Below are 24,984 nucleotides of genomic sequence, written 5' to 3' on the forward strand. Positions count from 1 at the left end.
GAATCTTCACCATGGCGTCGTCAGAGCTTTGATCCCTCGCTACCACATTCCCTAAGCATTTTGCATGTCTGCAGGATCGCAAGCACTTCTACCGCAAAAACACTAGCAGTATTTGGCAGTTTTAAAGAAATAAATAAATTGACTGATTTAGAGAATACTCCTGCTCCGACTCCCGATTCCATCATGGTACCGTCACTGAAGACAGATGTACCAGCACTGGTAAATATTTTCCCCTCGTTCCAATCCTGCCTACTTGAAAAGATTGCCCCAGCTTGCCCCTCCAACTCCACTTAGCGGATAGAAAGATCTATACGAAGCTCAGAAACATGCGGTGTTAACTGCCTAAAAATGCTACCATGTCCTTGAGAGATTGCCTCCAGGGGCGAACCACTTTTAACCTGATTGCACTTAGAGCAGCAATGGAAATAACGTAAAAGTCGATAGGAAGCAAGTGCAAAACGACATTCACGGCAGCACTGGGGCAAGTTTTACATACCCTCCTCTGAGTACGCGGATAGCCAAGTCATGGTTTTCGTTGAAGTTTGAAAGGTAATAGTCGGTATCTATAGGGATGTAAATTGGTCCCATCAACCCAGTCGTAGTCTATTTTTTATTGTGTTCAAGCTTATGGCAGTATTTCATGCATCCTTTTTTGCATAAAGGTCTATAAGAAGTATATTTCGTAATTGGTGCTTTAGTGACTGAAGTTCCCATCCTTCATATTATTGGCATGAAAGCTAATCACTGGATCTCTTACATTTTCTTAGTGTTTGCCACATTATTATGTGGAAAGGGATCGTTCTTATCATTGCCGTGCAATGAACCCTTACAATAATACGAGCTCGTGGATTTCACATTCACACAGACAGTGAGACTACGTTACCGGAACGACCCGGATTTATATCCAGCCAAAAACTAACACTTCAGCAGCGTTATCCAAACATTTACGACGAATGTTTTGTGTTATTGGGTGTTCGACCGAGCTCTTCCTCCTATTTGTGGCGTGAACCTTGATATTGTTCCACAAATGGAGGGGCCTACAGTTTTAAGCCGAACGGCAGATATTTTTTTGCTGAGCAGCTTTTTCATCTGAGGTTTGCTATAGCCTGTCGAGAGGCGACCGCTATTAGAGAAAACCTTTTTCTTCATTTTGATATTTCATGCACGGATATTCGAACCTATGTACTTCCGGTAGTCACGCACAAATCCATTCGGCTACGGCGGCCGAATTTAGGGCTTAATCGGCAAAATGTTTGGTTCAAATCGCCTAAATTTTTCCAATTAATCCGACAATTGTACGACAAGTAGATGCAATATGGCGTCTCAATAAATCTATAACATTTTCAGGTCCTCTCCGAAAAACTCTCAATATGTCAGCAGTAGATGGAAGCACGTGAAAGCCATCATACAGCAAAACTAAATGACCGACATAACACACAATTCCGTCCTTTTAAGACGAATGTTCTCGCGCAAACGCTTTAAAACGTCTAAATAATATTCAGCGTTAACCGATCGGCCTGGCGGAAGGAACTCCGAGTGCACCACACCTTCGTAATTTTTGAGCGACTTTGGCGTGGTTTTTTGGGTTTCGGCTCCTCCGGGGAGCCACTGAAAAACACGTGCACGCGATAGAGCAGAGTCCCCATAGGTTGTCTGCAACATTTTTAAGGCGTCTGAAGCCGAAATTTTGTTGGAATAACAAAATTTCAAACAAATTCTTTGTTCAACTTGAATTTCCATCGTTAAATTCGGAAAACACACTCGAGCTTGACTTATTTACAGTAACACAGAAAACAAACTATGTGACATATCACGCTGAAATTTAGCATGTAAGCTTATAACAGTCCTACCATCCAACAAAAAAATTTTTTTTGCCATATGTCATCCGCGGACCGTTTTATTGATAAAGTCTCGTTCATATTTGAGCAGAAGGTATAAAATTGGCGCTAAATCGAAAAAATTCGAACTTATTGGAACACCCCATTATAGGTTAAACCGCTTCGTTATTTGCAAATTCCACTAAGCTTTTATTAGCGACTCTTTTTCTTTTCTTGTGGGTTACCTTTCAAAATGCTAATTTTATTTGTTTAACTAAAATGATGGAGTTTTAAGTGGTCGGACAAGTTTCGAAATGAATTTGCTAATAATATTGCACTTGAACAACTGGTTGCTATGATTTGAATTCACAATTAAGTTGCGGCGAAATATCGAAGCCTAGTTATTGCTTAAGTTTTGAGGATACCCCGATATAGCAATAATGATATGACTCAGATGGGCGATGGAATCAAATCTCTTTATTAGCATTTCGCTGTTTTTTACCTACTTTGAGTAAATTTCCAACAACTATCTCTCTTTAAAAACGAAAATATAATTTCGAACTCGTTTTGCAGAGCCGGCTGGCGTTTTAAATTATTCCATCTAAAAGAAGACGACCTCGGAAAAGAAACCAGAACTTGCAATCAATTAGCGCTTCTTCAAATTTAATAAATAATGCAGATGCATGCGTTTCGTGCACACCCGGACGTAATCCGGTCGCCTTAAGCGAGTGTGCGTGCGCGTATAGGTGATATAATGGCTGGAGGTATTGAATTAAAAATCGCATGCGAACATGAAACATAAAAATGTTGGAGAGAAGTTTTCTTCTAATAAAAATGAACACTCAATGATCTCCAAAGGCTGAAATTTAAAAGCCAACGGTCATTGGATATCATTGTGATGTAACCAGAAATCAGCAAAGAAGCTCAGCAAAAGGAGCAGGAGCAATGCATTTTGTTTTTGCTTTCGGTTCCCAGAATGTTAGAATCCATAAACAAAGGTTGACAGTTCAAAGGAGCCTAAACAAAATTTGAAAATTTAAGGTCCAAATAAATAGAAAAAAATCAAAATTGCAACTCTACTGCTGCCACCTGCTTGATGTGCCTTACTCAGTCTAAATTTTCCAAAACTGGTTACACCCCACATATCTGGTTCTAGTTATTGCAAGGACATTTAAAATAAATACATTTTATAGATAAATTTTGTCTATTTTGAATTATTATTCTATGCTTAATCGTTAACAGCTTATTTAAGAAAAGGTTGTATTGTACATAAAAACGTTCTTAGCGTTTCGATTTGAACATTCAAAGAACAAAAAAACGTGGCAGTGATTCAAATCCTTTAGATGCAAATCGAATTTATGGCATCCAGGAAAAGCAAATGGTAGTTATTGTCCGGCAATGAGACTCCATAACTTACTTCTTCCGATCCCAACCGCCCCAGCCTCCGCTGCCGCCGCTACCGCCCCAGCCGCCACCGTAGCTACCGCCGCCGTAGCTACCGCCGCCATAGCTGCCGCCTCCAGCAGATGATGTTATGACCTTGTAGACTTGAACTTGGCCACCAGAGTGTCCACCGCCGTAACTGCCGCCTCCGTAGCTACCACCGCCATGGCCATAGCCGCCACCTCCGTAGCCACCACCACCATGACCGTAGCCACCGTCTCCGTAGCCACCACCACCATGACCATAACCGCCGCCGCCATAACCTCCGCTTGAGATGACTTTGATGACTTGAACACCGCCACCGGAGTGACCGCCTCCATAGCTGCCACCGCCATAGCCACCACCGCCATAGCCGCCACCTCCGTAGCCGCCACCACCATGACCATAGCCGCCTCCACCATAGCCACCACCTCCACTGTAGCCGCCACCGCCGCCGCCGGTTGAAATGACTTTGACGACTTGGACACCGCCGCCACCACCACTGTAGCCGCCGCCACCGCTGTAGCCACCACCACCACTGTAGCCGCCGCCACCGCTGTAGCCGCCGCCTCCTTTAATGCCACCTAATAATCCAAGTAATCCCGCATGGGCGGATGCCGTTAAGGCACTAAGTGCCAATAAGCATACGAATAACTGAAATGGAGAAAAAAATTAAATAATATAAATGTATGCAGGTGCTGTTACGTAATCCTTTCGCGCTATTAGACTCACTTTCATTTCGGTAATGGTAAAACACGCCGCTAAGAACGAATTTAGCACACTAATGGTCGTACGCGTCAGAGCTCTCTGTTTTATAAACCAGCAAGACTCTGCCGAAATCAGAAGATTTTTATTATATAAAAACAAACTTTAATGCAAAACATACTAAACATTGAATAAGCAACAACAAAAGAACACTGGCGAATGGACTTCTTGGCATCACGCCGGTTCTTTCTTTTTGTTATTTTATAAAGAAAAAATAACTCTAAAGAAAAATAAAATGTAGTTGATAATTTTATTATATACTTAAGTATATGCATATATGAATTTTAATTCGAAGCTTAGAAGGAAGCGCTATTGAACTTGATTTCAGATGTGTGATGAAGACCAAAACAATCAGTAAACGCTTTTGGGCTAAAAAGAATAAAATAACTAAGAGCATATGGATCTACACACACATGCATATGAATCATATTAACCTGCTATATATGTACTTGGGTGTATATACGGGGGGACTGATGAAGGTTCGCTTATGCAATTAGAGACAAGCATGAAAAAGTGTTGCAAGTATATCATACACTACGTTCAATTTCAAGTGTGCAGCTTAATAACTAATTGCTTCCATACAAAGTAATGCTCGAATTTTTTTATATGGTCACCCTTACAGAAGTCCAGCATAGCTTTCTATCCTGCAAGTCTATGTTCGGCAAAAAATGGGGACTCAAGCCACAGGTCATGCTTAGGATGTAAAACTTAGTGGTTCTGCCAGTTTTAAAGTACGGAAGCCTGGTTTGGTGCGAAGCTCTTCAGAAGAGCTATAACACTATCAAGGGATATGGTAGCATTTTTAGGCAGTTAAACCTGCACCTCGTACATTTCTTCCTATCCGCAAACAGGAGTTTGAGTGTCAAGCCAGAATAATCTTTCCAAGTAGGCAGAATTGCAGCTAGAGGAACATATCTACCGAAGCTGATATCTTTGTGTTCACTGACGGTTCCTAAATGAAATCGGGAGTCGGAGCAGGGGTTTTCTCTAAATCAGCGAATTTATCTATTTCCTTAAAATAGCCGAATACTGCTAGTGTTTTTGAGGTAGAAGCGCTTGCGATCTTGCAGACATGCAAAATGCTTAGGGAACGCGGGAACGAGGGTGATATTAACATTTTTTCCGATATTCAAGCTACTTCTGTAAGGTAGAGATGAAATATCCTGGGTGTGTAGGTAACATTTCTCTATTTTAATTTCCAGGACAAAGAAAGGCATAGGGAAATGACATTGCTAATGAACTTGCCAAGGAGGGACTGAATTAGTAACAGAATGTTTTCAAAGTTATTCTACCCGGTCATCGGTATCCCTCCGACTGTTGTTAAAGAGGAATTGCACAACTGATTTCTAAAATTGGCGCAATAGTTGGAGCTCCATTCTTTCGTGTGCTATTTCGAAAACCTTTTGGCCGCCAGTACAATAAACGTAGGACGCAGAAAGATCCCTGGACGCCTCGCCATTCCATTTCCAAGTTCGTAGCTGTGCTTTGTGCTGAGCTTTGGATGATCGGCACATACGCGGAAAAGCTGAGTTCACCATTTAACCCCGTTGTAGAAACTAGGGGGGTCTTTCAGAGAAGGGAACTGCCCGGATTTGTCAGCTAGACGATTAATGTCACTGGGTGTTTCCTTCTTCGGCAGCCTGGGGAAGTGCTTTAACCTTAATCCCATCAATCTTCTCCATTACATCATTAGCTATGGTTGGTGCATTCATGCTACGCAGATCGCCTTTCATATCATCTGCCCACCTTCTTAGTGGCCTTCCCCGTTAATATGTACTTTTTCTACAAGTTTCAATATCTGCCTGTTAATATTTGTATTAGTTACCCTGGGGATAACTTTGACAGAATTGAGGTACACATCAATGAATAATTAATTATCATTTTATAGACAAATTGTGGGTACTTTTTAGAAATTGTTCATCATTTCTTAGGTTAATGGCCGAACTTCTTCTCCAATTTGTTGTATGCGTCTTGGTCAAAGGTGATAGATTTACAAGAATGATAGATTTACTCTTTAACTATGGTGGAAAAGAAAACTGAACTGAAAAGAAAACCAGAGCCGAATACGGCACTATCATTTCACATGTATTCACACACTCGACCAATCAGTCGTTGTTCAGATGGCAACGAAGTGACATTGGCTGATTTTTTCGTATACCACCAATTCAATTTCATTTTTTTCAGCTGATTCTGTCAAATTCGCTCAGAGCCGATATCATATCTCTAAAAATCTTTTCACCATGCGTCTTGCTATTATCCTGCACATGGATGGATTTACGAACCCGAAAGCAGACGATTTTATGTGAAGCTTCCTCTGTGCCAGAAACATACACGAAGTCTTGCTGTTGCCTGGCGAACAACAAAAGCGGGCACACTTTTTGGTGCTTCATAGCCACAGTGAATTTTGAACCATAGCCACTCACATGCCCTTTCGGCTAAGGCGGCGGCAGGAAAAGTTCTCATAAAAGAAGTTGCACATAATTTAATATTTTTTATTTTGGTATTTTCTTTACGGTCGTAGCCGAGTGGGTTGGTGGGTGACTACCATTCGGAATTCAGAGAGAACGTGAAAGGCCAAAATGAAAAAAGTTTTTTCTAATAGCGGTCGCCGCCTCAAAAGCTCCTCATAAAAAATGTCTGCCTTTCAGAGTCGGCTTGAAACTGTAGGTCCCTCCATTTGTGGAACAACATCAAACCGCACGCCACAAATAAAAGGAGGACCTCGGCCAATTATTGATGAAAAGACGGCCTGGAGATTATAACTACAAATAAATACTTTAAATCACGCCAAACGTGCAGGAGAAATTTATCATAAATTAAAGTGGCAAAAAATTACGGTTGGTATTTCTTATCCTCAAACTCGTAGTTTAATCTTTAACGATTTCTGCTGGTAAAAACATAAAACCGACTAATTCACTGCTGTTGGTCAAATATCAACTTCCGTCTCACAGTAGCTCGAAATCTAAAAAAGCTGGTCAAAAAATTAATACCATAATTTTTAGTATAATCACGGTGATAAGTAGCTTTAATATTAAAACCTGTTTTTATGCAAATGAATGCGTGGACACATTAACAACTGCTGATGCTGCTGCGATAACCACAAGTCTTATATAATGCAAATCTTCTTTAGTTAAATTTTATATAATAATAGCACATAAATAAGTGAAGCAAATATGGAGGGAAAATCTAAATATTAAGTGCTTAATTTAGCAAAACTTTTAATTTATGTAGATCCAATAAGCAGCATTAAAATGTGTAAAGCTTTACTTTAATTTATCTGCGCTAAGCTGGATAAAGAACCAAAATGAATGGATCTGGTGGTGAACTAGGACAAGACCTCCTGTCATCAAACAAACACCGGGCGCACTCGTTTATCGACGGGTTAGGTTGAAATGGTTGCCCTGAGAGAGGGCAAATACGTGATTTGCGATGACATTGCCAAAGAAATAATGGAGAAAAGGAAACTAATAGGGCGGAAGGAGAATGGAGGGGTGTTGTTTATGTATTTGTGGTTGACGACCGAACGATGACTAAGTTACGTTGGCATTAACTACTTCATGGTCGAGGTCATCAGGTTTTTAATATCAAGGTCTGCTTCGGTCGGTAGGCGTAATAAAGAAATGAGAGCCAAGATGCTTAAATCTTAGCCCCGCGAATACAAGGCAACTAAGGAGAAGGTGCTGAGATGATTCTACTTCATCTTCTACACAGCTGATGCAAAAATGACTCGAAGTAAAACGGATTTTCACAGCACGCATTCTTCCTGTTTACAGCAGTAAGAGACTTTGTTTATCTAGGAACTAGCATTAATACCGATAATAATACCAGTCTTGAAATCCAACGGACAATCTCTCTTGCCAACAAGTGCTACTTCGAAATAAGTAAGCAGTTCACCAGTAAAGACCTCTGCCGATGAACAAAACTAACACTCTACAATGCTCTCATCATGCTCGTCCTAACAATATGGCACAGAAGCTTGGACGATGACAACATCCGATGAGGCGTCCCTTGCAGTGTTTGAGAGAAAAATTCTGCGGACGATTTTTGGACCTTTGCTGTTTGGCGTCGGCGAATATCGCAGGCGGTGGAACGATGAGCTATATGAACATGAGCTTACGACGGACATAGACATAGTGCAGCGATTGAAGATCCAGCGGCTATGTTGGCTGGCTCATGTCGTCCGAATGGATACAAACGCTCCGGCTCTGAAAGCATTCGATGTGCTACCAGATGGTGGTAGTAGAGGAAGAGTTTGGTGTTTCCAACTGGCTTCGTTAAGAAACTACTGGCGCGCCAATCAAGAAGAAGAATATTAAACCATTATGCTTAATATTATAAACATCATAAACTTCTACTATATCTTCGAAAAAATCTAAAATATTAGAAATATGGCCGTTTAAGCTAGACAAACTATTATTTTAGTTATTTATCTTAATCTTGAGCCGCGGTCATTAAATTTCAATCATTATATTTACATATATTATATAATTGGCGTTTATCTCCCTTTATTTGATGCCGTCCGAACTCTTTCCTCAATGTGCATCTTGATGCTTTCTAGAAAAATGGAGGGCCCTATGTTTTAAGCCGCCTCCAGACGGCAGATGGTTTTTATGAAGGGGCTTTTTCATGGTTGAGAGAACCTCTATCAGAAAAAAAATTTCCTATAATTTGGTGTGTCATGCCCGAGGCCTCCCAGCCGAAAACTACCGGATAGTAGTCACCCACCTACCCATTCGACTACAGCAGCCGCCGACGTGCCAATCATTAGAGTTGAGATAATAAACTTAGTGGTTTTCATGTACGAAAAAGACAAACTAAAAAGAAAGGAAAGGAGAAATATAATAATTTTTTTACACTAATATTACATAATAATAACAAATTTTGGTAAAAAACAAATCGCAGAAATTAATAGAAGGTGATCTCTGACTACTAACTGTAGGTTCTCCAAAACGCTCTGGCCAAAACTAAATTTTAAAAAGAAAATGAGACTTCTTGGATTCAATGGATCAACCGTCACCGTCCTCATAAGTGTTATAACAGTTCACAGCACTATTGGCGCCCCAGCCAGTAGAATGGATGTATCTCACAATGACTTCTGCAAGAGTTGTGGAGATGAAGAAGAAATTGAGTCGGAACCACAACTCCTCTGTGAATGTTCTGCACTTCAAAGAAGCCAAGCCAAATATCTTGGCGATTATTTTGAAGGCCTGGAAAATTTGAAAAATGTCGCAGTGGAGCTACTCGTTACCTTCTTAAAAAGATCTAAGTGGCTTATGCAACTTAGTTAGGGGATGGAAATCAAATGCAGGTATCACAAGGGGCCTGTCTTGTCTTGGACAAACAACCTGGCTAACCTAATCTGGGCACATCCACAATACGTATTTTACAAAAATCTTAGCAAAATACCATAGATTCAGCAGTCCCGGAGTCGATTATGCTCATATGCACATGCTGTGAAATCAGTCACGGGAATTGTTGAATAAAACGCAAAATAATCGTTTCATCATAAAAATGTATTTTGTCGCCTTCAAAATAGAGTCCATTGGAAGCAAACACGTATGCCAACTGGACTAATAGTCACCAAAACACCTTTGAAACGCGAAGAGATCTTCTTCAGCTACTTTAGCAAATTCTCCTTAATGGCCTCTACCGACTCAAAGCGGCGCCTGCGGAGTGGCAATTTATGTTTTGGGAAAAGGAAAAAGTCACGGGGAGCCCGGTGAATACGGTGGTTGTTCGATGATATTTGTCGAGTTTTTAGTCAAAAAATTGTTCACAATTTGAGCCTTGTGACACGGTGCGTTATCATGGTGCAAGTTCCATGAGTTTTCTTTCCACAAGTTGGGCCATTTCATACGCACATCTTCTCTCAAACGTCGCATTACTTTCAAATAATATTCTATATTTATCGTAGAAAGAAAATGAGCCACATGACTTTCACTTATGACCGACTTTGACGTGGTTTTCTGGGTCTCGACTCATGTGAATAGCGCCATTCAGCCGCCTGTTGACTGGTTTGCATGTCAAACTCATATGCCCACGTCTCATCACCTGTTATGATGCGATGATGAGCTGAATAAATTCATGGGTCCGAATTCACTTGCTCAAGCATGTCTTCAGCCACCTTCTTCCGATGAAATTTTTTAAAGAAATTCATCTCTCACGCATGTCATGCCCAATTGATGGTGTAAAATGTTGCGAATTGATTCGTGAGACACGCTAAGTTCACGAGCTACCTCCCTCGAACTTAAATGATGGTTTTCCAGCATCTATTCCTTAACTTTGTCGATGTTTTCATCCGTTGAAGACGTTGATGGGCGACCATATCGGAGCAAATCTTTCACGACTTCTCGGCCGTCTGCAAGAACCTTATATCACTCGTAGACCCGTATTTTTGATAAAGCACACTCGCCATAGGCTTTCTGGAAAATTTTCAACGATTCGGCACGCGAAATCCTTTTCAAATACCCAAAATTTAAGACAAATTCTTTGCTTGATATTTTTATCCATAGTGAATAATCAAATGCCAAAACAAGCTAATTGACAAATCACGCTCAAACACACGCACTATAGAGAACAGTGGTACCTACATTCCAGCAAAAAAAATTTAGACATACTGTGGGCAAAAAGTAAGGTGAATTTGGTTATAAAATGAAAAATCTTTATTTATTCTTGTAAATCAATTTCATCCCCTTCAAAATAATCCCCTCTCGATGAAAAAAACTTATCCAACGACTTTCCAATCCCCGAAACATTCCAAATAGTCCATTTCCGGTATAACCATCAGCACCTTCTTCGATTCAGCTTTTATCTCCTCAATCGACTCGAAACGCGTTCCCCGGGGTGGTCTCTTGAGTTTTGGGAATAGCTAGAAGTAACACGGAGCCAAATTAGGCGAATACAGTGGTTGCAGAACGATATGCGTGGAATTTTTGGCGAAATGGTTACGAAGAACGAGTGCAGTGTGAGACGGTGCATTATCGTGATGCAAAAACCAAGAGTTGTTGGCCCATAATTCTGGTCTTTTTAGACGAATTGCTTCACGTAAACGACGCATAACGCTCAAATAATATTCCTTATTAACAGTTTGGCCAGGTGGAAGGAATTCATAGTGCACCACACCACGAAAATCGAAAAAAAACTGTCATCATGACCTTTATTTTTGAAGGACTTTGACGTGATCTTTTCGGTCTGGCCTCGCCTTTAGCACGATATTCGCTTGATTGGTCGGTTGTTTCAGGGTAGTAAGAATAAATCCAAGTCTCATCTCCCGTAATGATAGATTTGAGTTTGTCATGATAGTCTGAAAGCATTGTTTCACACGCATCAACGCGACGACTTTTTTTTCGGTACCAAACGAGATTTGACTTTTCGTAGGCCCAAATGGTCTTTCAAATTGGTTTTCACAGATCCTTCTGATATTCCGATCATATCAGTAAGGTCTTTAACAGTCAACCGACGATTTTTGAGCACTTTATTGACGTGTTGGTCATCTGTTGACGTCGATGGTCGTCCGGAGCGCTCCAAGTCATCAACACGTTCTCGACCCTCTTTGAAGTCTTTGTACCACTTATAAACATTTTTCTGCGACATCGTCGAATCACCAAATGCCTTCTGCAACATTCTAAACGTTTCCGCAGCCGAAATTTCATTCCGCAAACAAAATTTGATGGCACTTCTCTGCTCAATCAAATCAGACATTGTAAAAATCGAAAAATGCGCTCTTGGTCATTTGGTAAACACAAGCGTAAATAGATGACTGATAATGGCATCCACATGAAAGTTGGCCCAGATGTTATTAACAGTGCTCATGAAAAAAATAACTAGAGCGAAATTTTAATCCCGCGAAGTTTGACAAATAAATTCACCTTACTTTTTGCCCACAGTATGTAACGCGCACTTTTTAAATGAACAGTTCCCGATATTTTTTTGACAGAATGTACTCAAAAATTGTGTGGATAGTTGGCTTAACTTTTCATTTAATTACACTTCCAAAACAGAAACCTCACTAATTTTTCCAAAAAAATTTAAAATTTAAAAATAAAGTAGCTTGCCATGTCGCATTTCCATTTATTTGCACGCAACTGTATACGGCCTTTGTTTGGTTTATGGCTCTATGACATAATAAGAGTTCAACCTCAGCCAGTCTCAATTCGTTTTTGGTGAAATTTCTCGTAAAAAGTGAAAGGTTCAGCATCTTCTGAAGATTTGGAGATTTGTATATTTTAAGATAAGAGTGCCTAAAAATGATTTGCGGTCGTTGAATGTATTTATCTATGAACGAAAGCACTTCCGCAAACGAAAGCTTTATTAAGGTTTTTTGGTTTTTTTGGCTAAGCATAATCAAAAATTAACGATAGCAAAGTGATTTATATATTTTTTTTTGTAATTTTTATTTTCATCTTGTTATATTCTTGGTAACAATAAAAACAATAACAACATTAACAACGTCTACGAACTCACGATGTTGCTCAACAGGTACATTACAACAAAACTTCGATTAAACATTTACACTTAGACGGCTAGAAAGATGTGAGTTTGTATGTTTGTTTGTATATCACATTTTGAGTAGTTTTGGTAGTTATGTAGGTGCTTATGAAAAGGCAGTGAATGGCACCTCACACGCAACTAACAGAACAGCATTAGTGTCCATATCAGCTGCTGATACTCGTACAGATGTGGAGAAGTAGTAGAAGTGGTGAGGTATAGGAGAATTGTGCAGAGCGCAACCAAGATATGCGTTTATCAGTATCAGTCTATGGCATTGGCAAAAGGCTGCGCGCTGTCACTTAATTATATACAAATGCCTTAAGGCAATTAAAGCGCTTAATCCCAGCCACCGCCGCCAGCGGCCCAACCTCCTGCACCGCCACCATAGCCGCCGCCATAGCCGCCGCCGCCGTAGCCGCCATCAAAGCCGCCCGCTCCGCCATCACTGATGACCTTGATAATTTTAACTTCTCCACCAGCACCGCCATCGCCATGACCATGACCGCCATGACCTCCATGACCTCCATGACCACCGCCATATCCACCATCAAAGCCACCGCCGCCATAACCGCCACCGATACCGCCAAAACCGCCATCCTCGTGAACAACTTTAATGATTTTGACATCACCGCCATGGCCGCCATGACCGCCACCGCCGCTATATCCACCGTGTCCACCATGACCGCCACCGCCGCTGTATCCACCGTGACCACCATGACCGCCACCGCCGCCGCCGCCGCTGCCGCCGTTGATGACTTTGACGATTTTCAATTCGCCGCTAGAGCCGTAAGCGCCAAGCCCGCCATCAAAACCGCCATGGCCGCCGCCGCCGTAACCACCATCAAAGCCACCATGACCACCATGACCGCCATCTCCACCGTCACTGATAACCTTAATGATTTTGACTTCACCGTCGCCGCCACCGTGTCCGCCATGGCCGCCGCCGCCGTAGCCACCATCAAAGCCACCATGACCACCATGACCACCATGACCGCCATGACCGCCATCTCCACCGTCACTGATAACCTTGATGATTTTGACCTCACCGCCGTGACCACCGCCGCCGCCACCGTGTCCGCCATGACCGCCATGATCGCCATGACCGCCACCTCCATATGAATAGCCGCCGCCACCGCCGCCGCCACCAATTCCCAGCAAACCTGCTTGGGCTGTGGCCACCACAGCTAAAACGCAAACGAAAATCTACAAAAGAGAAAACGAAAAAAGCGTTTAGTAATCGATAATCCTCCGCACTTAGGCCGTCAAAGCAGGATGCGTATTGATGTTTCTACCTTCATTTTGTTGTAGGCTAAGCTTAAATATGCTACGTGCAAGTAGGTAGACGAAGTTAACCAAACACCAGTAGTAGTGAAGAGAACTGAGTTACTGATGGCTTTCCAGTGTCATCCACCAACTTTATATACCATCAACGTACGATGTGATGTGGAGTGATGCCCGTAGCTGCGCTCTCCAATGACGGTAAAAAGAAAAAAGAAAACGAAAGTGTTTGTTGCAATCGACCCGCCATCGTTAACAACAAATTCGCAGCAATAGACACCGTTTGATATGCATAGACGCAGAGGTGACCAAAAGCTTATGTGTAATAGAAAATAAAGAAAAAATAAATACAAGCTATGGTCAAATATAATCAGCCGGCAAAGCCACACTCTATGACTTTTTTCATTCCCATTTGACTCTTTGGGCGTTTTTGGCGTCTTTCGATGTGTATCTTTCGATGAACTTTGTGAAGTTAACTTGGAGCAAAACTGGTTCAAATTATGGTAGATTATGTCAGTAGTGAAGGTGCAGCATCGAACGAATTGCAACAGCCTCATAACATACTTGTTTTACAAGAGGAAATACACCATTTGAGATGAAATTGAATTTGAAGATGCGAAGTCACAGCTGTAGAGGCTTTTAATCCAAATCAAAACTTAAAGAAACGATTTAGCTAAAGTAACGGGTGATATAAACGGAACCTTCGTGCGGTTACTCGAGGGAGTCTCCCCAGAAGAGGAGAAGGGATTGTTTTAGTAGCCACACCACTCGACTCAGTAGACGGTTGTCGCTGTAAGTGCGAAAGCATTTTGAACACTACCTCTGATGAGGGCAAATACCACAGGTATTGCGTTCCAGAGAAGACCTAGTTGGAAAGCTTGATAAGGCTCCAAGTAGAGACTCATAGCACCTGTACAAAATTATTTAATCTGGCGTTGTGTCTGTGTTCAAAGATAATAGAGTAGCTTCACATTATGATCATTCATCCGACTTCCGCAGTTTGCCGGCCAAAACCCTTACAAGAAACCGTTGTTTACCGGTCACGGAATCAATCATAACTTACGAGGAGTCCAGTCTCAATAAACTTGTCTTGATATTAATATACAATCTGGGCTCAAAGCTGAAAAGGAACACGGAGTAAAGGATGAAGAAAGCATGTAATGCTCCCTTTATGTGTAAGAAGAGATTTGGCAAAAAAATGGGTTCTGAAACGGTGGATAAGCCACCGCACCAGACCCATTTTAGCTTATGGAGTTTTCTTGTGGTGCATCGCGGTGCAGACACACTCCTACCTAAAGAATCTCATAAATGTCCAACGATTAGTTGTATAGGAACAACAGGTGCATTCCGATATACGCCTCAGCCGGCGCTGAAAGTGATTCTACATATTCCACCCATTGACTATGAAATATTCGCAGAAAGGATTGGCCCACCAAAGTCAAATCAGATGATAGTGCTCACCATATTTATATTGACGGCTCAAAGGCAGACAATGGCATTAGAACGGGAGTATGCTCGGAACATTTATCTAAAATAGCTTTTTAAGACTCCCAAACCAGTGTAGCATCTTACAAGCTGACATCTACTTACAAAACAGCAAAGATGATAAGACTAATGGACTTACCCCCGGCAAACCTTACCATTTTTGTCGATAATCAAGCTGATATTGAGGCACTGGCCTCAGCGGGCCCCCGGTCTCTCTAGAGTAGAGGGAAATGACAGAACGAATGCGTGTGCAAGGAAAGGCTCTGAGCTTGACCTTTAGAAAGTGGTAGAGGACATCAGCATTCCTTTGCGAGCTGTGTACTGCGATTTATGTGAGCGTAATCGCGGAAACCAATAGGAGGTAGTATCTGATTACTAACTGCAGGGTCTCTAAAGCGATCTGGCTAAAGCTGAATTTTAAAAGGAAAAAATGACTGCTTGTATTCAACAGATCAACTACCAGCGTCTTTTTATTATTGCCACCCTACCTCTGCAGGAGTTGTGGAGATGAAGAAGAAATTGAGTCGGTACAAGAATGTCCGTGTGAATGTCCTGCACTTCAAAGAAGGGCCTGCAACGTTAGAAATAATTGTTTCTATCATTTGGAGACTGGAACCCGGGTACTTTTAAATGATAATAACGCACCAACTTTGTAATGGTATGTCAGATGTAACCCCTTCAAGGCTTCAAAAAATTCTAGCCCTTAGAAACAAAAACTTAAAATCGATATGGAAGGCCGAAATATGTGAATATGGCTCAAAAATGTATAAGAGTCAAGAAAGTTAAGGGGTGAGATAATACTCTTCAGCTTCTAGCGGCAGGAAAAAAGCACTGCAGTACTGGGTACCTGGTCGCTGTGTGGTTGAAGGCAATGAACTTGCCGACGAATAGCCAAGAGAACAATCGGTAAACATGAAAACTCAGAGGAAGGTAAAGAGAAACAATACAGGCCTCAAGTCTCAGGCAGGTGAAACATTTTGGGTTTCTGTTCAGTAAAAATGACGTTAGATCTTAGATAGGACAAATGTTAGACTGCACACTTCTTACTTAATTGATCAAAATCGACTGCGTTTTCACTTGAACCTGTTAGGCTTCTCTTTTGAGATAAAGGAGGACGCTGAGATTCAAAAAAAAGTTTTGTAAATTTTTGACATTGACCAGACAAAGATTTAAACCTCCAAATGTTGGTTAACATTCGTTAGTGAGGCTGGAGATCAGTGTAGGGCACAGTGCATTAAATAATTAATGCAATAAGCGGATAGTTAAAACACTGAAAAACTGAAGATTTAGTGTTAATGAAACCCTTATTTTGACTACCACTAATTTTTTGGTAGTGGCGCAAAAAAAAATTAGTGGTAGAGCAAAATGCCCTGCTGAAAGTCTCTTGAGAGGACTATGAAATGACACTTTCAGCTATTAATCCATAGATGTCCCTAGGCGTATTTTTGAACCTCCCCAAATGTCTTGTTTTTTCGTCTGTCATCTGTCAACAATATTCAGTTCATTGTTTGTTACGTTTCATACAACAATGCATTTTTGTCGCTCTTAAAAAAGTCGAATTTCGTGCCTTCAAACTACGATTTGCGGACATCGAAAAATCACTTGTGAAATGCTGCTCTCGCGATTCAAAAGCAAGTCTTTTTTGCATCGAATCGTTACGGGTGATGAAAAATGGGTGTATTTCTCCAATCCCAAGCGTAAACGATCGTATGGTCCGCCCGGCCACAAGCCAAAAACAACGGCCAAACCAAATCGCTTCGGCCGTAAGGCAATGCTGTGTTGGGATCAGCGTGGTATGATTTGATACGTGCTATTAAAACCAGATGAAACAGTTGACGGTGCACGCTACCAACGACAATTGGCCGATTTGAACAGCGCTATACACCGAAAACGCCCAGAATATGCCGATCGGTGTCACAAAGTAATTTTTCTTGATGACAATGCACCGCCACATCGATCAAGAGCGACCCAGGAATTGGTGGAGACGTACAATTGGGAACCGCTGGTGCATGCGGCTTACGCACCAGACTTGGCGCCTTCCGATTATCGTTTGTTTGCATCGATGCGCCACGCACTTTCCGAGCAGCGCTTCAATTGTCATGAAGAAGCCAAAAAATGGCTCGATGATTGGTTTGCGGCCAAAGACGGCCAATTTTTTTGGCGCGGCATCCACAAACACCTGGTCAGGTGTCAATGAAGATGTTGAGCCAGTTCTTAAGGATCTCTTTGTTATCGAAGGTAACGCCATTCATTTGGTTTAACAGGGAGCGGGCAAGATGGTAATCGGCCGCGCAAGATCCAGAGAATACGGCGGATGCTAAAGAACCTCCCATTCGAGCTCTCGGAGTGCGACTTTGACGACTTGTGCAACATGGGACGTGGCGTTGTCGTGAAGAGGTATAGTTTGACCATGTCGATCAGGTCTTTTCAGTCGAATGTCCTCATTCACGCGGTGTAGCTGAGCAATGTAGAGCTCCTTGTTGACCGCGGCATTCTATTCGAGCATTTTCTAGTGCACCATGCCCTCCCAGTCCCACCAAACACATATCATGATTTTTATTGGATAAAGATCCGGCTTGACTCTCAGCTTTGACGTATCTCCTGGAGCCACCCACTCCTTTCTTTGCTTTATATTGATGTATAGGCAGCATTTCTCATCTCCCGTGACAATTCGGTACAAAAAGCGCTGTTTAGGACCGCGTGTTTCTCGATGGCGGGTGAGATGCCGAGAAGCAAGTTGAAGGCGGCTTTCTTTGTTTTTTCTTTGAGCCCGTGAGGCACCCAGGCTCCCCATTTTTCCGTAAATCCCATTGAGTGAAGGTGATTGAGAATCGTTTTAAGTTCGCAGTTAATTTTTTCCGTCAATACACGACTAGTTTGCCGACGGTTCTCCTTCAAAAGTGATTTGAGATGTTCTTCATCGAATTCAGAAGGCGTTCCGCTGCAGGACGTGTAATCGACGTGATGTATACTCGCCTATGACACCTTCTTCATGTGCCTTCTCGCAAATGTCCCAGGCTACTTCGGCAGCTTTTTGACGTCGATGAAATGCAAAGAAGAGCAGGTGTCAAAAATTTACAAGCCTCCAAACTAATAAAAATTACACAGCTCAAAAATACAATAAACATAGTTTTGTGGAGCAGAAAGAGTTCTATCGAATACTGGCCCTTTGTCAAAAAGCCAACAAATCGTTGTAAAATAAAAGAAAGTATAAAAACGCTATGAACCCCAACCCAATACAAATGAACATAACTCTACAACTATTCTTTCAAATTTATTGAGAATAGAGTAGTGGTACCTCTTTATGGACAATCTACTTTCTCTATTCTCTAAACTATTTTGTGCGCCGACCTCACTAATTTCTAATGGAACGTGCATCAGTATTCGCTCTCAAGAAAAACTTGTACGTCTGCAAAACAAGGCCCGTTACAATGTACAGACACGGGCATAAGTGCATAATGCAAAAATCTAGTTTGAACTGTGACTACATCTAAGTAATAAAAACTCCGTAAAACTACACGCAAGCAACCATCACAGCACATATTGTCTCATCGTCGTACTTTATATTTGCCGCTATTCAAAAGGAAATATGTTGCATATCATAAATGGGCATACAATCATAATGTATGAATGTGGCAACTAATTTGTGATAGATTAAATGAGTGCTCTTGTGTAATAGCTCCAGCTTTTAATAAGCAATTAAATGAATATTCATATGTCGATCATCTCCAGCTTGCCCACCGCAATACCAGAAAAGAGATATAGGCCAAATTTTTACATTTCGCATATGCGTGAACATACATTCATGAAATTTACGAATTTATAGAGAATATAGAACTTATCTATAAGAATAATATTCAGCGACCTTTCGAGTTTAGCTCTCAGAAGAAGATTATTCGATTGAAGACATAAATTCATTCCTAGTCCAGTCAGAAATACGAGGTTTGCCTTCTATATTTTGCGCCCTTTGCCTTCTATATAATAACACAGTAATATAATAATAAAAATGGTTTTATTGTTTTTCAAAATATTCTACTTGAAAGTCAATACAATTCTGCATTCGCTTGCACAAATTTTCAAAGCACTTTTGCCACTCAGAAGTGCATACCTCCAAAGCGAGCTGTTTAAAGGCTTCAATAGCTAATTCAGGTGTTGAAAAACGATGACCGCGCACGCATTTTATTTTTGATGTACGGGAACAAAAATAAAGCGTTAAGTACCAAATGAGGGCTGTAAAGCGGATGACCAATTAAATCGATCTTTTGCGTACTCAAGAAGTCTCTTGTGTGAGCCGATACGTGAAAGCGCGCATTGCCTTGGTGAAGATTGACTCGTCTTCGGCGATTGGTGTTCCTCAAATCTCCGAAAACTTTTGGTAAACAAATAGTTGCGTACCACTCAGAATTGATTGTTTCGAGTTTTTCTTCTGGCACAGTTTCGACATGACCCGATTTTCCGAAAATATAGCCGATCATCTGCTTTGAGGTGCTTCTTCTGCGAACAACTTTTGTTGGATTAAGCTCGTCTTGGAACACCAATGCCGTCGATTGCCGTTTTTCCGGCTCATAGATATATATATATTCAAGATTCGTTAACTGTAACGATAAAATAGACGTGTTTCGAACCACCCCGAGTGAATTCATTCAACATTTACTTACAGGTACACAAATCGACACGAATTCTTTTTTGGGCCATTGTCAAATTATGCGGTATCCAACGAGAAAAAATGTTTTTGACGACCAAATCTTCATAGAATATTGAATGTACTGTGATCCCTCTAATGCCGAAGGACGTCTTTATTTCGCGATATGTCACATGACGATCTTGCGTTAACACTTGACGCACAGCATCGATTGTTTCTAGCACAACAAGAACGTTCACAAGACGGCCTTTACAAAATTCATAGTCCAAGGATTGACTTGGAACTCGTTGTACCAGCATTTCACGGAATCTAAGTTAGGTGCTTCCACGCCAAAAGTCGAAGTAAGTTGATCAATACACCCATGTCTCGATAATCCACGTCGAAAATCGTAATAAATCATTGCACGCAAATTTTCACCAGTTAATTCCATCTTTTGGGCAAGATGATTTTTTCAACTCACTAAAAAAAGAGCAAATGGAGCTTATAAGTGAAAAAGGTGGGAGTAAGTTTATTCTAGAAAATACCAAGTTTATTCTAGAAAATAGGTATAAAAGGCAGCCCTCGTATTACCTTCTTAAAAGGTGCAACTTAAATTTATCTTAATTTGTCGGGCAAACTGATGCCATTTAGAAGCCTTCTATGTAGCGAACATTTTATTTACTGGATCTTAATAGCCCAGAGTAAGTTGATTCGTTGCCACACAGTCCAGTCTGAATTCCGGCATGACCCAGTTTTATATAATTCACTTCCGTGTGAATTTCAATGTCGTTGCCAGAAAAATTTCACTGAATCTCACTCGGAAGTGAATTACAGAGTCTGCTCCAATAACGCGGTTTAGTTCAAGCCCCTTTTCTTATTTATGGTTCTATCTTCGGAACCTAAAACTTAGCGCCGGTACCAATCACTGGATTGTAAGCATCTTGACAATTTTAGACTACTGATTTAATTAGATTTTTTTTTATTTCTTATAAAAATATAGCTCAGTCTATAATAACCAAGACAGACGTTGGCGCTAATCGGGATTAACTTTTTAATTCGGAATTGACAACTTAACTTAATTCTCATCTTTTAAACGGATTAGTGGAATTTTCGATGGCAGCATTGCCGAATGATGACATTTAATATCTATTGTGAATGAAATATAATATAATGAAACTTTTAAATAGAAAAACAAGAAAAACTGGATGCAGTGCTACAGGGCCCGGCAGCATCTATGCCCGGCAGTCCAAGTGTAACCAATGTCAGACCGCGCGCGCACTTGATGCACTGAAATCAGATGTCTGTTAGTTGGCTAAATGCCAGTCCAGAGTATTGTATACAAGCGCGCGGAAGCATTTTGCCGAGAATAAACGTGAAAAAAAGTAATGGATTTCAAACGTAATAATTTGATTGCAATATATTTGGCTGGAAAATCACAACCACCGATTGTTCGTCGGCTCGAGCACCTTGAAGTAAATAAAGTTTTTGTTTATCGCACCATTACTCGTTACAATGCTACTGGTAGCATCGCGAAACGTCATGGAGGTGGTCATCAAAAGACTGCAACGTCACGTGAAATGGTTGAGAAAGTGTAGAAGCGACTTGAGCGAAATCCCGCACGAAGTGCCAATCAAATGGCGAAAAAACTGAAAATATCTGACCGACGCATACTGATAAATTATCTCATAGTCAACTCTTACAAGGCCCAAAAGGCGCATGATCTCACACCAAAGCAGCAACAAGTCAGACTTGAGAGAGCGAACGAATTGCTTCGCTTGGCCAAAAGCGGTCAATTTCTGAACATTGTGTTTTATTCAAATTTAGCAATTCGAAAACTCCCAAAACGATAGAGTTTATTTGGTCGACCGTTCATACGAGAATTTGAGTCATCGAATGGCCACCAGGGGGCAACACCCGCCACAGGTAATGGTTTGGGCCGCTGTAACCGCAGATGGGCGCTCTCCAATCGTTTTCATCGAGTCTGGCATCAAGGTAAATGCGAAATATTAGTGGAAAAGATATTCTGGAGGTTGCTTTGGAACCGTGGGCAGACAAACATTTCGGTGGCAGTCCATGGACGTTTCAACAGGACTCGACACCGTCTCACAAAGCTCGCGAGAACCAAGAATGGCTAAAAAAGAACTTTCCGAACTTCATAGCGTCCACACAATGGCTTTCACATTCACCAGACGCGAATCTGATGAATTATTCTTTTGGGCCATTTTGGAGACTAAGGTCCGAACTAAAAGATTCACCAGTTCGAGGCGCTGAAAAAAGCGATTCTCCGCGATTGGCCAAAATACCTGCAAGTCACATTCGGGCACCTTGCAATTCGTTTCTGAACAGTGTCAAGGCCATAGTCAAGGCAAAAGGTGGTTATATTGAACAAAAGTGAATTGATTTTTAATTTTGTATTATTTTCACACATTTTTTTCTTTGAATTGAATGGCCTTTTTAATTAGTTGCACTTCGAGTGCCGGACCCTGTACATTGCATACCCCAATTTTTCCAGAAATTTTTAATAAAATGTTTAAAATTCGTCGAATTTATATAAATCTTGTACAAAGTTTGAAACTTCTCGCCTTTGTTACAGAATGAAATACATTTTTATATAAGAAAAAAATTGAAATTAAAAAACAAAATAATTATCTAAACTTGTTAATAGGTATGTGGGGCTTTTTTAGTTTTGCAACAAATTTTGCTTTAATAAATATAACCTTTGCATTTTTAGCAGATTAAATAAAATCTCTCATTAGACAAGCGTTTAAGGCCCTTACGGAGAATTCAGAAATATTGAGTAAACTTCAAGTTAAATAAAAAAAACATCAAACACACACAACAAAAATTAAATATAATTAATTATAAGAATACTGTAATTAATGGAGCACCTACAAATCTTTCTACATCTGTACGTGTCTAAATACACAACATTTCAAACATTTGCGATGCTGCTGGTAATTTCACACCAGTAAATATGTACACAAGTAAATATGTATGCATGTATGTATGTGTACGCATGTCTGCTGCTGTGGCGCTACCTCAAACACAGCGGCGTGTGTGCCAATAGTTTTTCCCCCAAATAGGGCAAATAAAATTCAGATTATGGACTACAATATGACTGAACTAATAAAACCGAAACCCCATAGATTTACATGAATTCCACATAAAAAAAATCCAGCGCTAATTTAAATATGTATGTAAAAGGCAATAAAGCTCAACAATGCCGCCGACGTTCAATAAAATCGTTCCATCTGTGTGCATAGATACATACATACATACACACATACGGATGATGTAATAAATAGTGCATAGAGGAGATTTTATTTCATTTCGTTTTCATTTTAAATTTTATTGTGGCTCAATTTGTACGATTATTTGTAGATTTTTTCTCATCAAGTAAAGAAGTGTCTAAATACAGCCGGAATCGAAATTACAATATACCCAGTGCATCTGTTAACGAGACACCTGAGTCATTTCGCCCAAATGTGATATGGATTCCTGGTCAATGCGGCACCGAGGCGAATTCTTGGGCCGCTGATTTAGCGAGACTGGACGCCAAACTGCCTAACGACTATATGTACCCAGTGCGGCAATAAGGCTGAACACTCTAAACAAGTGGTCAAACACGGATTATGGTCACGATAAAATCCTGGCTGGCACTTTGGGGCTTCCCGGACTGGTGGGCTATGCACTCCCGCCTATACTTGCCATTACATCGTTTACGACCCTCTTACCCTCAAGGGAAGAGTGGGAACGGGACGACGTGAGACAGGGCGAGTCCATCCATGTATACACAGACGGATCAAAGCTCGAGGGCAGGGTGGGCGGAGGTGTATATTCCGAACATCTGGGGATCTCCTTCAGTTTTCGGCTCCCCGACTACTATAGTGTCTTTCAGGCTGAACTGATGGCAATAATAAAAGCCACGACAATGATACAGTGTGATGCGATATCCGGAAATGATATCTACATTTTCACTGATAGCCAAGCGGCGATAAAATCCCTCACAAAACAGTCGACAACCTCCAAGGTAGCCATGAAATGCCGCACATCTCTTAACGAGATGGTTGAGTCATTTCACCTAAAGGTAACATGGGTTCCTGGCCATCGCGACATTCAGGGTAACTGTAGAGCCGATGAACTAGCAAGACTCGGCACTTAATTGTCTGACGAGCACATAGATAATGACATAGGGATACCCTTACAAACATGTAAGCTACTCATCCTTGAAGAAATTTAAAAAAAATCAAACGAAAGATGGCGCAATGAAGCCACCTGCAAAATCGCCCATCAACTGTGGCAGACTCTTAGTGCTAAGCGCGCAGAATCTCTGCCAAGCCAAAATAAATACAGTCTTAGCACATTGATTTCAGTCATAACGGGGCACTGCCTAATAGGTAGACACGCCCAAAGGATGGGTGTGCAAACACATGACTTCTGTAGAAGTTGTCTAGATGAGGATGAGGAAGAGACAATCTCGCACCTACTGTGCCACTGCTCTGCTCTATCCAGACGCAGGTTTACTATTCTGGGTAGACAATTTTTTAATGAGTTAGAAGACCTCAGTTCTATAGAAATCAGAGATATTTTAAAATTTTTGAAAAACATACACTGGTTTTAGGAGAGATAGGGTCAAGCTCCCCACGCGGCATCACAAAGGGCTATGAGCCTGAGTGTGTCCCACAGGACAACCGCTTCAACCTAACCTAACCTATGTACCTTTCCAGTCGAGCAAGCTACTTATAAGAAATTGTTGGGAAGAAAAATTTAAGAAAGAAATTCTTAGAAGGCAATTGAGAAATTCATAGAAAGAGCAAAGGCTTAAGAATATTATTAATAGGAGTCCTATCTGGGCACTGTCTTATAGAAAATCGTGCCAGTAGAATTGAGGCACATATGTTGCAGAGACTATCAGGATGTAGAAGAGACTGTGCATGGAAGAAGGTTGAATTTACTCGGAATCGCTTTTCTGACAGCATCGCCACGTTGCATATATAAGTATGTAGAATCAGCTAGACTAACTAGATTTATAAAGCCCACAGGATGGTTTAAAGAAGACTAAGGAGTAAGGATAGGATAGTTCCAGTGGTATCGCAAGGGGCCTCT

At 41.1% G+C, this 24,984-nt stretch overlaps 2 protein-coding genes across 2 annotated transcripts; both read right to left on the reverse strand.

Moving 5' to 3' along the window:
* Nucleotides 1–3,025: 3,025 nt before the first annotated feature.
* On the reverse strand, nucleotides 3,026–4,043 carry LOC128856404 (acanthoscurrin-2-like). Its single transcript, XM_054091702.1, has 2 exons — nucleotides 3,972–4,043; nucleotides 3,026–3,893 (listed from the first exon to the last, which is right to left on the reverse strand). Exons 1-2 carry the CDS (start codon nucleotides 3,975–3,977, stop codon nucleotides 3,231–3,233), a joined length of 669 nt encoding a protein of 222 aa, XP_053947677.1. The 5' UTR covers nucleotides 3,978–4,043; the 3' UTR covers nucleotides 3,026–3,230.
* Nucleotides 4,044–12,400: 8,357 nt separating this feature from the next.
* LOC128857477 (uncharacterized) lies at nucleotides 12,401–13,792 on the reverse strand. The gene is made up of 2 exons (XM_054093233.1): nucleotides 13,787–13,792; nucleotides 12,401–13,697 (listed from the first exon to the last, which is right to left on the reverse strand). The coding sequence occupies exons 1-2, from the start codon at nucleotides 13,790–13,792 to the stop codon at nucleotides 12,831–12,833; spliced, it is 873 nt and encodes a 290-aa protein (XP_053949208.1). The 3' UTR covers nucleotides 12,401–12,830.
* Nucleotides 13,793–24,984: the final 11,192 nt, after the last annotated feature.

Source organism: Anastrepha ludens, chromosome 3 (assembly GCF_028408465.1).
Source record: "Anastrepha ludens isolate Willacy chromosome 3, idAnaLude1.1, whole genome shotgun sequence".
NCBI classification, from domain to species: Eukaryota; Metazoa; Arthropoda; class Insecta; order Diptera; family Tephritidae; genus Anastrepha; species Anastrepha ludens.